Genomic DNA, 15,424 nt, shown 5'->3' with positions numbered 1-15,424 from the left:
CCATATTGTTTTGCATGTTAGCATGTTAGTTATGCATGTTAGCATGTTAGTTATGCCATATTGTTTTGCATGTTAGCATGTTAGTTATGCATGTTAGCATGTTAGTTATGCCATATGTCTTTATGTTGTCATATTATTTGTTATTTTTTATTTTTTTTTTTTTTTTTACTTTGTTACTCCCGGGTTGAGTGAACGCTGGCGCGTGTGGCTGCCGCTGCTCACCCGTAGAAAAAAATATCCTGTCACTGTAAAGTGTCCTCGAGAGTTTTGAAAGGCGCTTATAAATGAAATGGATTATTATATATATATATAATACATATTGATTTATATAGCGCTTTAACAACGGCTGAAGCTGTAACAAAGCACTTAAAATGGACAACTATCTTATACAGGAAAAAAATAAAGCAGTCACAAAGATAGTAGAAAGCACCATGGAGTAATACCAAGATCAATGTTTAACTGTCTTTGGTCTGATAGGTCAGTTTAAAAGGCAATTTATGATTTTTATTGAGTTCAGACTTACCAAACTGGCAGTAGAGTCCCGTGTAAGAGGCGGGACATTTGCACGTCCCGTTGCTGTCCTCACAGACGCCGCCATTTTGGCAAAGACATTCCTCTGCACACGCACAAACGGATAGAAACGGTTAGCGAGTGGATTTTGGGTGCTGATCCAAATGTAAACAAAAGTCAGGCTGCCGCGCTGGAATGAATGAATGGCAACCATCTGTAGCGGATACCGAACGCCTTCCATCTTGTTATTGATTAGCTGTCATGTGACTTAATATTGTGTGAAGTGCATTCACACACATACACGTGTTATACAGCACCCAAAAAAGAAAGTGTTTATTATTTAACATTGTATTGCTTCTGCATTTCTCAATTGATTCAAACCGTTTCAAAACCCTGATCCATAAAAAAAAAATTGAGACGTGAAGGAAAATGTCTCTTTTCCCAGGAAGACAATCCCACTGAAAGACACTATCCATCTCTATAGCGACTTGCTACTTCCAACCATTCCAACAACCGACGTCTCCGGACAAGTTGCGTCCATAATTTGTAAAATGGCTTCAAATGACTTCTACTGAGCGTATTTTAAAAAGATTCCACCGCATATAGCTATATTTTACGTTTTAAGACTCGCGCTGAATAGTCAGGAAGTCTTGTTTTTGAGTTGGTGACGAGTCCGTACGTGACGTCACTAAAGGACCGCCCTTCACCGTAAAAAAAAGACGCATTGTAGCGGTCCTTCCATCACGTCAATGTATTTTGCTGTATTGCTTGCTTGCGTTGCACCCAAAAGCCGCCAGAAGAGGGTGTCCAAGCTCCATATAAGGAATTTATCAGCCTGTGGAAACGGAGGTGGCCATTTTGTGCCTCTTTTCTGGTGATCGTTTCTCCCCAATGTTGCCTCAAGATGGCACGGAATAAATTCTTTAATCGATTGCAAACATGTATGCTTTCCTCTTCAGAACTATTTGAATCATATTCATAACTGGATGTGTAACAAGAAAGCATATTCCCCGAATCTGAAGCCATTGTTTTGATTCTCCAGCAATGCAAGACGTCTTGGCGTGACATCACAAACTGGGGGCGGGACATTCTTAAAAATGCCCAATTTGCAGCTAAATTTTTTTTTGCAGATTTCGGACGCTTTAAGTCATTTTTATTGGTGTTTTGCATTTGACTAAAAATATCATACTGCGTGTTTTGGGTATTTTAGATGCTATAAAACGTATTTCTGATGTCAGTTAAGAAACAAAAAAGTGACGTCGGTTGTCCTTTAATTTGAGACTGGAGATTCAGTACGCACTCGCTAAACAAATTGCATTCCTCAGTCATTACAAACAGTCACCTCGGGGGAGCCACAAAGACGTTGTCGTTTACCCTCGGCGTCCTAATTGAAGCGTCGAGGCAAAGGAAGTAGCCCTATCACGCAACACAAAGATGCTTTGAAGTGAATTCTTTTCGTGATACGGAGCAAGAACCCCCACTGGGAGGGGGGGGGGGGGGGCGATTTACAGACGTTTCATTAGCGCAAGGTGCTCTTTCATTGGTTACCTTTGAAGCCGTGAAGCGCTTCCTAATGTTCTACTTTTTGTTTCTCATTACAAAGAGCATCAGGGGAGATTTAGGCGGCGCGTAGTTGTGGCCAAAGGTGACAAGTTACATGCTGTTTGCTGGAGATGAAGTGCTATTAAAGAGCTTGGTCACGGCGGGGCACAATATAATACAATGACGTCCTTGATCCACTGGTGAAAAGGAAGCGTTGATCTTTTACTCTTTCATCTAGAGCTGTTTCATACAACAAAGAGGGTGCGTAAGATTGAATGACTGTCGGTGTCTTTTGTGTTGGCTCACATTAATTGTTGTTTTGTTTTTTTTTGTTGTTGTGATAGCGCCTCTTTCATCTAGAACTGCTTCATGTCACAAAGAGGGTACAGCAAGCGCTGAAGAATGAATGACTCTGTGTCTTTGTTTTGTTATGTTATTTGCTATTTAGTTTTTTTTTACTTCAAGATGGCGCCGCGATAGTGGCTGCCCATTCCAGCAAGTCCTGTATTTTGTTTTTTTCTACTTCTTCCTTTCCTTTCCTCACTTTGATGCTGTGAAATGTAAATTTCTCCACTGCGAAACTAATCCAATGGATGCTACAGCTACGTATTCGCTTTCAAAATTTAGCTTGTAGTAGACGTGCACATTGCACCATGACGTCCCTGATCCACTGGTGAAAAGGACGCTTTGAACCTCTCCTCTTTCATCTACAACTGATTCATGTCACAAAGAGGGTACAGCAAGCGCTGAAGAATGGATGACTATGTGTCTTTGTGTTGTTATGCTCCACTCGGTCCTATTTTCTAACAACTTTACGAAAATGTAATTCTGATCATATATACAGTAAAGTCTCGTTATATCGATATTGGATATATCGATAGTCCCGGTTATATCGATACTATTTCTATGCACGCACGGAGAAAATTACATGCAAACAGGGTCGGATATATCGATAGTCCCGGTTATATCGATATTTTTTCGGACTTCCTTGAATATCGATATAACGAGACTTTACTGTATTCCTGTTATTCTTCTTTCTTGTGTTGTTGGTGCTGAGTGTGGCGTGCCGGCTCTGTTTACAGAGTAGCAAATAAGTGTCCGCATATTTCCGCAGCGGGAAGCTATGAGCTTGAATACCACAGAGTGTGGTATCCCCTCATAAAGAAACATTTAGCCGTCTAGACAAAGCACTTCCTCTTTTGTTGGTAAACTCATAAAAATAAAAAAAATAAAAAAGAAATGCTCTATAAAACAAATATTTACAGGAAGCAACAATGCCTCGGGTTACAATGATTGATGGCCTTAAAAAAAGGCATTCATTGTTACAAAATGATCATTTTTGTCCCTTAAAATGATTATTTCTTGAACTTGATTGAGCAATATTACCTCAACTGAAATGTGTTGTTTTTGATCATGACAACAATGAATCCGCAACACCCCCACAAAAAAAAAAAAAAAAAAAAAAAAAAACACACACCCAAACATGTCAGATAAAGTCGTCTCAGAGCTTACCGGTTTGGTTTTGGGACACAGTTGAATTGGATTGAAGCTCCATCAGCTCTATGGGATATAAAATGACAAAAATCAATGTTTATGTTCATGATAACTTAAAAAAAGCAATCTTATTGAAAAAAGAATGCATTTTATTATCTTTTAACTCATTCACTGCCAGATGTGCAAAAATGTGTCCACTCCAGTGCCAGGGTTTTTGTCATTATCACTCAAATTCCAGGACCCACAGAATATTGAGTTTTAGGACTATATAAACATTCAATTCAGCGTAAGAAACCTTATACTCTCCTCTTTCATCAGAAAAAGAGTTAATTCCTAAGTTATATGACTCTGCAGTGATTTGAGCTTGAAATGGGGGCCGCTGTACAAAATACAATGCAATACATATATATTGTTTTATATAGCGCTTTAATAATAATAATAATAATAATAATAATAATACTAATAATAATAATAATAATAACAATACATTTGATTTCTAAGCGCCTTTCAAAACTCTCAAGGTCACTTTACAGTCACAGGATAAGTTTTTCTGTGGGTGAGCAGCAGCAGCCACACGCGCCAGCGTTCACTCAACCCGGAAGTAACTCAAATAGATAGAAAGCTAGCTAGATAGCTAATACATAATAATAATAATAATATATTTGATTTATAAGCGCCTTTCAAAACTATCACACTGTTTACAGTCACAGGGTCAGTTTTTCTGTGGGTGAGCAGCGGCAGTCACACGCGCCAGCGTTCACTCAACCCGGAAAAACTCAAGTAAGTAGAAAGCTAGCTTGCTAGCTAATAGATAGCATCAAGACTCAGGCTCAAAATCCTCATCGCTACATTTACGTAAATATTGTCTTTAAAATAAATAAACACATTTAAAAAGATACATAAATAAATAGATACATAAATACATATACAGAGCTAGCTAGATATCCGGCCAGGGAGCTTGATAGCAAATTGCTAGCTAGCAAAAAGCCAGCTAGAGCTAGATAGCTAGGTAAACCTTCTTCTTTTCCTTTTGCACTGAAAAAAAAGTGCTAACGTGGAAAAAAGGGAATTGATGCCCCCTTGTGGAAGGGAAAAACATGGCCAGAGGTCTGGCCAGTGCTTTATCGGCACCCAAGCCAGGAAAAAAAGTTAATTCCGAAGTTATATGGGTCTGGAGTTATCTGAGCTTGAAATGGGGACGGCTGTACAAAAGGAAAATGCTGCCCGCCCCTCCCCGTGTAAGGGTAAAACATTGCCACAGCAATTCCCTTTGACCTTCGACCTCCAACGCCATTCCATCAAGCCATAAATGACCATCACAAATGTAAATAAAGTCACTTTATGATACAATGCAGTGTATTTCTTTCATTACAATACAATAGCACATTTATTATGCATAGAATAAGGTATGATGTGTGTAGTTTTAAGGCTTATTTAGTTGAAAAGTATATTTTATGGAAACCCGGGAACGGATTATTCCCATTTTAATGGTTTCCTATGGGAATTTTTTTTTTTGAGATACACACTTTTCGCCTTACACACTCTGTCTGGGAACCAATTAAGTTCGTAAGTTGAGGTCTCACTGTATTCTAATATTATGTTTTTTTAGATTATACTTATTTTGTCACGACGCCCGCGTCTGACAGCATAACCCCCCCCCCCCCGCCCCCCAAAAAAAATACCTTGCAGAAAATGTGACCTGAATTTCACCTGACTCGCAGACGACTCCTGTGAATGGCGCGGGACAAACGCAGGTGAAGTTGCTGCCATGATTGATGCAGCGGCCTCCATTCAGGCAAGGCTGTGAGTTGCATTTGTCCTTCTCTACGTCAAAATTGGGACAAAAATGCAAATTATTATTGGAATAACAAAAGAACAAAGTACAAAATACATGCTACATTGCAAAATAACAAAATACATGCTGCATTGACTATCTATTAGCTATTTATTAGCTAACCGATAGCTAGCTGGCTAGCTATTAGCTGTCGAGCTGGCTGACTGTAAACTGTCAAGTAGGATAGCTGTTGGCTATCTGGCTATCTATTTGCTATCCATTATCTAGCTAGCAAGATTTCGATCTACAGTGACACCTTGGTTGCCGAACCCATTGGCTTACGAACTTTTCGGTTTACGAACTTTCAATTTATGATAATTTTACCTTGGCATACGAACTTGACCTTGGCATACGTACTTTTTTCGTACACGGAGCTGCCTCAATGAGTGATGTGTCATTCGCGAACGAGCCTGTTCTTCTAACAACAAAATGGCAGCCGACTGTTTTTGTCCTCTATTCCCCGCACCCAGTCGTCGGTTAAAGCCACGTGATTGGTCAAGAACGCAGGAGTGAGGTGGGGTGGTTGAAAGATTAAAGAGACCGGCAGATGACAGTGAGAGTTTCAACTTTGATAGTTCAAAGGCAGAGTGTAGACTGCAAGGTTAAAATATCGCATCAATCAGGCTCCACAAACAACCCGCACAAGCCATCTGATGCAAAAAGCTATCAACCCAGCTAAACAGAACACAATTAATGAGGAACTAGGTAAAATTATCGCAGAGAAAGCTCCTACAAGGAATCATTACTCAAGATGGTGAAAGAAGAGCCATCAACGACCATCATAAAGGTAAATAAAACGACTTTATTATACAGAACAGTTTATTTCTTTAATTATGATACCATAGCACATTTATTAGACATGAAATAAGGTATATTTTGTGTAGTTTTAAGGCTTAAAAAATTAGAAAATTATGTTTTATGGGGACCTGGGAACGGATTCTTCTCATTTTAATGGTTTCCTATGGGAAATTAATTTTTGGGATACACACTTTTCGCCTTCCACACTCTGTCTGGGAACCAATTAAGTTCGTAAGCCAAGCTATGACTGTAACAAAATACATGCTACATTGCCTCTCACTGAACAATGATGCTAATTTTAACTAGCCCGAGTGAAAAAAGGAGACTTGACAAACTATGTCTCACCTGTCTGGCACAACACGCCGGTGTAACCCGACGGGCACACGCAGGTGAAATTGGCGTCGGTTTGCACGCACAACGCGCCGTTGAGACACGGCCCATCCCTGCACTCGTCCACGTCTGCAACGGAATGTTACATCCATATTTCAATATTTACTCAGCCGATTGATATATCCGCCACGCGGCTCCCCTCGTGCCGCAAGTATGCGCCGCTGGCCGTCAAATGGAAGCATCGCAAAAGGGGGTCAGAAAACATCTTCACACCAAACGGGCTGTGGGAATGTTCACACAAAATTGAATCGTGAGAAATGATCGATGGATCTTATTTTAACCGGACGTGTCCATTTTTCCAGCATATTTAGATGTATTTGTCAAGTAAAGAATGAAAGAATTATCGTGTTTATGTAGTCATAAAACTCAATATTCTGTGGGTCCTGGAATTTCAGTGAAAATGACAAAAACCCTGGCAATGGAGTGGACACATTTTTGCTGACAGTAAATGATTTAATATATTTGTTTATTGTTGTAATTGTAAATTTATTGTTATTGTTGTAATATATTTGTTTGTATTATATATTATATTATATTATATTATATTATATTATATTATATTATATTATATTATATTAATTTGTTTTTTAGCATTATTTCATTGCAGTTTTTTTTATTATTTTTTTTTTATTTTTGTATTGCATTGTATTTTGGACAACCGTCCCCATTTCAAGCTCAGATAACTCAACCCATCTAACTTAGGAATTAACTCTTTTTTTCTGATAAAAGAAGAGAGTCTAAGGTTTTTTTACACTGCATTGAATATTTATGTAGTCATAAAACTCAATATTCTGTGGGTCCTGGAATTTCAGTGAAAATGACAAAAACCCTGGCAATGGAGTGGACACATTTTTGCTGACAGCAAATGATTTAATATATTTGTTTATTGTTGTAATTGTAATTTTATAGTTATTGTTGTAATATATTTGTTTGTATTATATATTATATTATATTATATGTGTTTTTTAGCATTATTTCATTGCAGTTTTTTTTATTATTTTTATTTAATTTATGTATTGCATTATTTTTTTATATAATTTATGTATTTTGGACAACCGTCCCCATTTCAAGCTCAGATAACTCAACCCATCTAACTTAGGAATTAACTCTTTTTTTCTGATGAAAGAAGAGAGTCTATGTTTTCTTACGCTGCTTCCAATGTTTATGTCGTCCTAAAACTCAATATTGTGTGATTCCTGGAATATGAGTGACAAAAACCCTGGCACTGGAGTGGACACATTTTTGCACGTTTGGCAGTGAATGAGTTAAAATTATTTTGAGGCTGGGCCAAGTGTCCTCTTTTTTTTAATATATTCACCCTAATTTATTTATCTTGTAATGTTTTATTATTTTACACAATTTATTTACTAATCATCCCAATTGATAGTTTGCACATGAGCGATGATGGTGTGTACCTGTTTCACACAGAGACCCGGTATATCCAGGTGGACACTGGCAGCTGAAACTGTTGACCTGGTCGAGACACGTTCCTCCGTTCTGGCAAGGTAACGAAGCGCATTCATCCACATCTACAAAAGGAAAGGGGGGGGGGGGGTGATGACTTTTACAAAACCTGAATCTATTAACTTAATCTTGGCTTACGAACTTAATTGGTTCCCAGACAGGGTGTGTAATGTGAAAAGTGTGTATCCCAAAAATTAATTCCCCATAGGAAACCATTAAAATGAGAATAATCAGTTCCCAGGTCCCCATAAAACGTAATTTTCTACTTTCTAAGCCTTAAAACTACACAAAATATAGCTTATTTTATGTATAATAAATGTGATATGGTATTATAATTAAATAAGTAAACTGTACTGTATAATAAGGTCGTTTTATTTACCTTTGTGATGGTCGTTGATAGCTTGATGGAATGGAGTGGCCGGTTTCATCAGCATTAAACATTTGATGAGCAATGTAGCCTTCTTCTTTCACCATCTTGAGGAATGATCCTCATAGGTGCTTTCATTGTGATAATTTTATCTAGTTCCTCATCAATTGTGTTCTGTTTAGCTGGGTTGATAGCTTTTTGCATCAAGTGTACAGATGGCTTGTGCGGGTTATTTGTGGAGCCTGATTGATAGGATATTTTAACCTTGCAGTCTACACTTTGCCTTTGAACTATCAAAGTTGAAACTCTCTCACCGTCATCTGCCTGTCTCTTTAATGTTCAAACACCCCCCCCCCCCCCTCACTGCTGCGTTCTTGACCTATCACGTGGCTTTAACCGATGACTGGGGGCGGGGAATATAGGACAAAAACAGTCGGCTGCCATTTTGTTGTTAGAAGAACGGGCTCGTTCGCGAACGACACATCACTCATTGTGGCAGCTCCGTGTATGAAAAAAGTTTGTATGCCAAGGTAAAATTTTCATAAATGTAACGTTCTTAAACCGAAAATTCCGTCAGCCAAGGGGTTCGTAAACCGAGGTATCATATCACTGTATATCTGTTTGAAAGCACGGTTCAGATACAGGATATATCAATTTTACACTCTTGACAGCATGAAAGGGGACTCACTTATGTGGCATCGTCGCCCGGTAAATCCCGATAAACAGGAGCAAGTGAAGGAGGGATTTCCCGTGATGCAGTCGTCGATACAGCGCCCCCCGTTAAGACACGGTCTCAGGTGCGGGCACACCGACGCTGGCGGGGTCGAAAGAGTCACCGTGTGAAATTTGTTACCGTAGTTGGGCAGAAAAGGGGGTTGGGTGGGGGTGTTACCTGAGTTGTTGCAAGTGCCCACCTCCACGTTGACGTGATCGATGCGAAAAACCCAACGGCCCGGGAAGCCCACGTTGGTGGTGGTTTCCACATGGCTGACATCTTGGGTGCGTGAGCCAGGAATGTTGAAGTATCGCTTGCCGTCGCCGGCGTTAAAACCTGCCTGTAAAGGGGGCGGTGACGCACGGAAATGGCGCAATTCATATCCAATCCAATCCAATTAGCCGGTGAATTAATTAGTGTCTGGTAGCCAATCAGAGATGTTGCCGAGAAGACTGGATGAAATCCATCTGGTGAGATTTGGGGGATTTTTAACTGGTGACCAAATAACAGACTGCTGGGTGCGACCCAGTCGTACCACGATACACTTCATTTCCTACCATTCTTCCTTTCCTTTCCTTTCCTTTCCTTTCCTTCCTTCCTTCCTTCCTTCTATTGTCCCATCCTTTCATTATTCCTTCCTTCCTTCTATCCTTTCTTTCTTAATTCCTTCCATCTTTCCATCCTTAACTCCTTCCTTCCTTCTATCCTTCCTTCTTTCCTTCATTTCTTCCATCTTTCGTTCCTCTTTCCTTCCTTTCTTCCTTAATTCCTCCTTAATTCCTTCCATACTTCTTTCCTTCCTTCCTTCCTTCCATCTTTCCATCCTCAATTTCTTCCATCTTTCCATCCTTCCTTCATGCCATCCTTTGTTCCTTCCATCCTTCCTTCCTCCATTCTTACTTCTGTTAAGGCAACTTCTTGCCTTCCTTCCATACTACTTTCCTTACTTCCTTCCATCTTTCCTTCCTTCCTTCCTTCCATCTTTCCTTCCTTCCTTCCTTCCATCTTTCCTTCCTTCCATCTTTCCTTCCTTCCATCTTTCCTTCCATCTTTACTTCCTTCCATCTTTCCTTCCTTAATTCCATCCATCCTTCTTTCCTTCCTTCCTTCCTTCCTTCCTTCCTTCCTTCCTTCCTTCCATCTTTCCTTCCATCTTTCCTTCCATCTTTCCTTCCATCTTTTCTTCCTTCCATCTTTCCTTCCTTCCTTCCTTCCTTCTTTGCTTCCTTCCTTCCTTCCATCTTTACTTCCTTCCATCTTTCCTTCCTTAATTCCTTCCATCCTTCTTTCCTTCCTTCCTTCCTTCCTTCCTTCCTTCCATCTTTCCTTCCATCTTTCCTTCCATCTTTCCTTCCTTCCTTCCTTCCATCTTTCCTTCCTTAATTCCTCCCATACTTCTTTCCTTCTGTCTATCTTTCCTTCCTTCCTTCCTTCCTTCCTTCCTTCCTTCCTTCCTTCCTTCCTTCCTTCCTTCCTTCCTTCCTTCCTTCCATCTTTCCTTCCATCTTTCCTTCCATCTTTCCTTCCATCTTTTCTTCCTTCCATCTTTCCTTCCTTCCTTCCTTCCTTCCTTGCTTCCTTCCTTCCTTCCTTCCTTCCTTCCTTCCTTCCTTCCATCTTTACTTCCTTCCATCTTTCCTTCCTTAATTCCTTCCATCCTTCTTTCCTTCCTTCCTTCCTTCTTTGCTTCCTTCCTTCCTTCCATCTTTACTTCCTTCCATCTTTCCTTCCTTAATTCCTTCCATCCTTCCATCTTTACTTCCTTCCATCTTTCCTTCCTTAATTCCTTCCATCCTTCTTTCCTTCCTTCCTTCCTTCCTTCCTTCCTTCCTTCCTTCCTTCCATCTTTCCTTCCATCTTTCCTTCCATCTTTCCTTCCTTCCTTCCTTCCATCTTTCCTTCCTTAATTCCTCCCATACTTCTTTCCTTCTGTCTATCTTTCCTTCCTTCCTTCCTTCCTTCCTTCCTTCCTTCCTTCCTTCCTTCCTTCCTTCCTTCCTTCCTTCCTTCCTTCCTTCCTTCCCTCACTTCCTTCCTTCCTTCCTTCCTTCCATCTTTCCTTCCTTCCTTCCATCTTTCCTTCCTTCCTTCCTTCCTTCCTTCCTTCCTTCCTTCCTTCCTTCCTTCCTTCCTTCCTTCCTTCCATCTTTCCTTCCTTCCATCTTTCCTTCCTTCCTTCCATCTTTCCTTCCTTCCTTCCATCTTTCATTCCATCTTTCCTTCCTTCCTTCCTTCCTTCCTTCCTTCCTTCCTTCCTTCCTTCCTTCCTTCCTTCCTTCCTTCCTTAATTCCTCCCATACTTCTTTCCTTCTGTCTATCTTTCCTCCCTTCCTTCCTTCCTTCCTTCCTTCCTTCCTTCCTTCCTTCCTTCCTTCCTTCCTTCCTTCCTTCCTTCCTTCCTTCCTTCCTTCCTTCCTTCCACCTATTGACAATAATCTCCAGAACTTCCAAATACTAAACCTTCTACTTCTCGAATTTCAATGGACTTGTCACCCATATATCCCGCGACACCCCTCCTAGCTAACCTCGCTTACCTGCGCTGCAATGCCTCCCAGGCCATCCGCATCTCCCCCGCTACTGGCATGTCTTCCGGTGGTCCAGGTGATGTTGCCGTACTGGAAGATGGTAAATGAAACCTCGCCATCAGTAATGAGTACCGCTTGGAATGTGTTCACCTGGATAAAAACAAACAAATCAGAGTTTGTTGCCGTTGACCCTGAAGTGTGGCGTTCATTTTGAATCGAGTGTTGTTATCAGATCATACCGGCGTGGTGGAACTGCCTCCGTAGAAAGTGACTTTGTGCCAAGTGGACACGAGCACCCAGGTAGCGTTAAAGTCAGGAAAGTCTGAAAAATGCATCCTGATGTCGTTGCCCGCCCGACGTAGAAGCTCAGGCTCGTGGCTCTGCCGGTAGAAGACGTTTCCCGCCCGCCGGTTGTCCACATCGGCCCAGAAAGGCGCCACGACCCGGCGGTCCCCCGCGATAGGGAATGCAACTGGCGTGAACTGAGACACCTCCCTAAGGAAAGACACCAGGCCGTTGTTGTTCACCTGCGGAGGAGGCAAGTGAATTATCTGTGAGTCAACGTCGTCCTTGTTTGCACTTCCCGAATGGCAAGCGCATGCTAGTTTTATTTATTCCGAGGAATGACAGCCTGCAGCTGAGCAAACTGATTACCAACTGGGAAGTCATTCAGATGGTTGCACATTTCACACATTTTCCATTTTACAAATCCTAACTCTCATAATCATAAAGATATCCTAAAAGCTACAAATCCTGCTAGCTTGTTATCTCCGTACCGATAGCAACACTCGTTGATAGCTAAGCTAAATACTTTGGTAGGTATGTGGTGGTTAACGTCACTCAGTAGGTATGGTAGGACTGTCAATAAGTCTGTAGGCTGTTGGACGCGAGTTAGTGAGCTAGCTAGGAAGGTACATAGCATGCTAGAAAAGTGACTAGGTTTTGCTACCTACAATAACCTTATCCTTTTAAGGTTTTCTAAACACAAACAAAAAAAAACATGAATAAAGTTGGTCGCTAGCTAGCTAACTAGTAAGGCAGGGAGCCATATAAATAGGTAGCAAGGTACCTACAATAACATAAATATCCGTACATTAATGTGATAGAACATCTTATTTAAAAGAAACAATACCATGTCCTTTTAAGGTTTTCTAAAAAAAAACAAAAAAAAAAATCATAGTTTCCTTGCCTCGATATGTAGTTAGTTGGTCGCTAGCTAGCTAACGAGGAAGGCAAGTAGGCAGCTAGGTACCGTCAATAACAATAAATAAACATACATTAAGATGATAGAACATGTTTTTTTGACATTTAAAAAATAGATACACTGTCCTTTTACGTTTCCTTGGCTAGATATGTAGTTAGTTGGTCGCTAGCTAGCTAACTAGAAAAGGAGGTAGCCATATAAGTAGGTAGCTAGGTACCTACAATAACATACATTAATGTGATATAACTTTTTTATAGTAAAAAAAAATAGATACCCTGTCCTTTTAAGGTTTTCTCAACACAAAAAACAACATAAAAAGTTTCCTTGAGAACATAAGTAGTTAGTTGGTCGCTAGCTAGCTAACTAGAAAGGGAGGTAGCCATATAAGTAGGTAGCTAGGTACCTACAATAACATACATTATTATGATATAACTTTTTTTATAGTAAAAAAAATAGATACCCTGTCCTTTTAAGGTTTTCTCAACACGAAAAACAACAACATAAAAACTTTCCTTGAGAAGATAAGTAGTTAGTTGGTCGCTAGCTAGCTAACTAGAAAAGGAGGTAGCCATATAAGTAGGTTGCTAGGTACCTACAATAACATACATTATTGTGATATAACTTTTTTTATAGTAAAAAAAAATAGATACCCTGTCCTTTTAAGGTTTTCTCAACACAAAAAAAACAACAACATAAAAAAGTTTCCTGGAGAAGATAAGTAGTTAGTTGGTCGCTAGCTAGCTAACTAGAAAGGGAGGTAGCCATATAAGTAGGTAGCTAGGTACCTACAATAACATACATTCATGTGATAGAACTTTTTTTATAGTAAAAAAAATAGATACTCTGTCCTTTTAAGGTTTCCAAACACAAACAATAAAAACAAATAAAGTTTCATTGCCTAGATATGTAGTTAGTTGGTGGCTAGCTAGCTAACGAGGAATGCAGGTAGGCTAATAAATAGGTAGCTTGGTACCTACGTTAACATAAGTAAACGTACATCAATGTGAGAGAACATATTTTTTTTTATATTTAAAAGAATAGATAACCTGTCCTTTATGGTTTTCCAAACAAACAAAAAACATAAAGTTTCATTGTCTAGATATGTAGTTAGTTGGTCGCTAGCTCGCTAACTAGAAAGGCAGGTGGCCATATAAGAAGGTATCTAGTTACCTACAATAACATAAATAAACATATATTAATGTGATAAAACATTTTTTTAGATAAAAATATGGATACCGTGTCCTTTTAAGTTTTCTAAACACAAACAAAAAAAAAATCATAGTTTCCTTGCCTTGATATGGACTTAGTTGGTCGCTAGCAAGCTAACTAGAAAAGGAGTTAGGCACATAAGTAGGTAGCTAGCACGGCAGGATTGAACTTTGCCTCAGTGCCCACATGGCCAAACAGTACGTAACAAAACAGCAAGGTTAAAAAGGAGAGACTCGGTGGAAGGCATTCGGCCAACTTTAACTTTGCGCCCTTAGGACATCATTTGGTGTAAAAACAGACCAGGAAGTTTTGTTTGGCTGCAAGGACGGAAGCTCGTTTTATGATCCCCATCGCAGTTTTCGTCCCCTTCGCATCAGCGGGATGTAGTGAGAACCTGGACTCCTGTGTGTGTGTGTGTGTTTCTGTGTGTGTACGTGCGTGTAAGCACAGAAGTCAACCCATTCGATAGCGGAATGAGTGAATGTGAAGCTCCCACGCCTGCAGATTGAAGCGCTAATGATGTGTTTGTGTGTAAAATGGCCTTCAGATGACATTGGGCGAACTGCACACGAATACGTTGACACTATACACAAAAATGCATCGCAGCGAGAATAGTTGACATATAGCGAACTGAACAGCAATAATGAGGCTATTTATAAGGAGCTAAGAACAGAACACCAGAAGCGGATTGACAACAATATAGGAATAAATACAGTAAAGTCTCGTTATATCGATATTCAAGGGAGTCCGAAAAAATATCGATATAACCGGGACTATCGATATATCCGACCCTGTTTGCATGTAATTTTCTCCATGCGTGCATAGAAATAGTATCGATATAACCGGGACTATTGATATATCCGATATCGATATAACGAGACTTTACTGTAATATAGACCCGATACAGCTAAACAGAACACAATTGATGAGGAACAAGGTAAAATTATGGCAGGGAAAGCACCTACAAGGGATCATTCCTCAAGATGGTAAAAGAAGAAGGCTACGTTCCACATCAAGTGTTTAATACTGATGAAACCGGCCACTCCATTCCATCAAACCATCAACGACCATCACTTTATTATACAGTACAGTTTATTTCTTAATTATAATCCGATAGCACATTTATCATACTTAAAATAAGGTATACTTTGTGTAGTTTTAAGGCTTAGAAAATTATAAAGTAGAAAATTATGTTTTATGGGGACCTGGGAACGGATTATTCTCATTTTAATGGTTTCCTATGGGAAATTATTTTTGGGGATACACACTTTTCGCCTTACACACACGGTCTGGGAACCGTCTGCTGTCATAAATATTGGATTAGAACGGTTCACCATCACAAAGTAGAATATTTTAACCAACCTCTTTTGCT

The 15,424-nt window shown here is 39.8% G+C and overlaps 1 protein-coding gene across 2 annotated transcripts in view; it reads right to left on the bottom strand.

Moving 5' to 3' along the window:
- Positions 1-15,424, bottom strand: part of sned1 (sushi, nidogen and EGF-like domains 1) — a 54,611-nt gene that overhangs the window by 27,876 nt on the left and 11,311 nt on the right. For both annotated transcript variants that reach the window (XM_089001334.1, XM_089001335.1), the window contains exons 2-10: positions 11,879-12,166; positions 11,649-11,789; positions 9,292-9,454; positions 9,088-9,213; positions 7,984-8,097; positions 6,524-6,637; positions 5,257-5,370; positions 3,565-3,612; positions 524-616 (exon numbers count right to left, since the gene is read on the bottom strand). In XM_089001334.1, coding sequence (XP_088857460.1) covers positions 524-616; positions 3,565-3,612; positions 5,257-5,370; positions 6,524-6,637; positions 7,984-8,097; positions 9,088-9,213; positions 9,292-9,454; positions 11,649-11,789; positions 11,879-12,166 — 1,201 coding nt within the window. The remainder of the gene's footprint in view (positions 1-523; positions 617-3,564; positions 3,613-5,256; positions 5,371-6,523; positions 6,638-7,983; positions 8,098-9,087; positions 9,214-9,291; positions 9,455-11,648; positions 11,790-11,878; positions 12,167-15,424) is intronic.

This window comes from Hippocampus bargibanti, linkage group LG07 (assembly GCF_051943395.1).
Source record: "Hippocampus bargibanti isolate YZ-2025 linkage group LG07, ASM5194339v1, whole genome shotgun sequence".
NCBI lineage: Eukaryota > Metazoa > Chordata > Actinopteri > Syngnathiformes > Syngnathidae > Hippocampus > Hippocampus bargibanti.
Note: the sequence above shows the minus strand (reverse complement) of the source record. Positions and strands in the feature narration are given on the sequence as shown.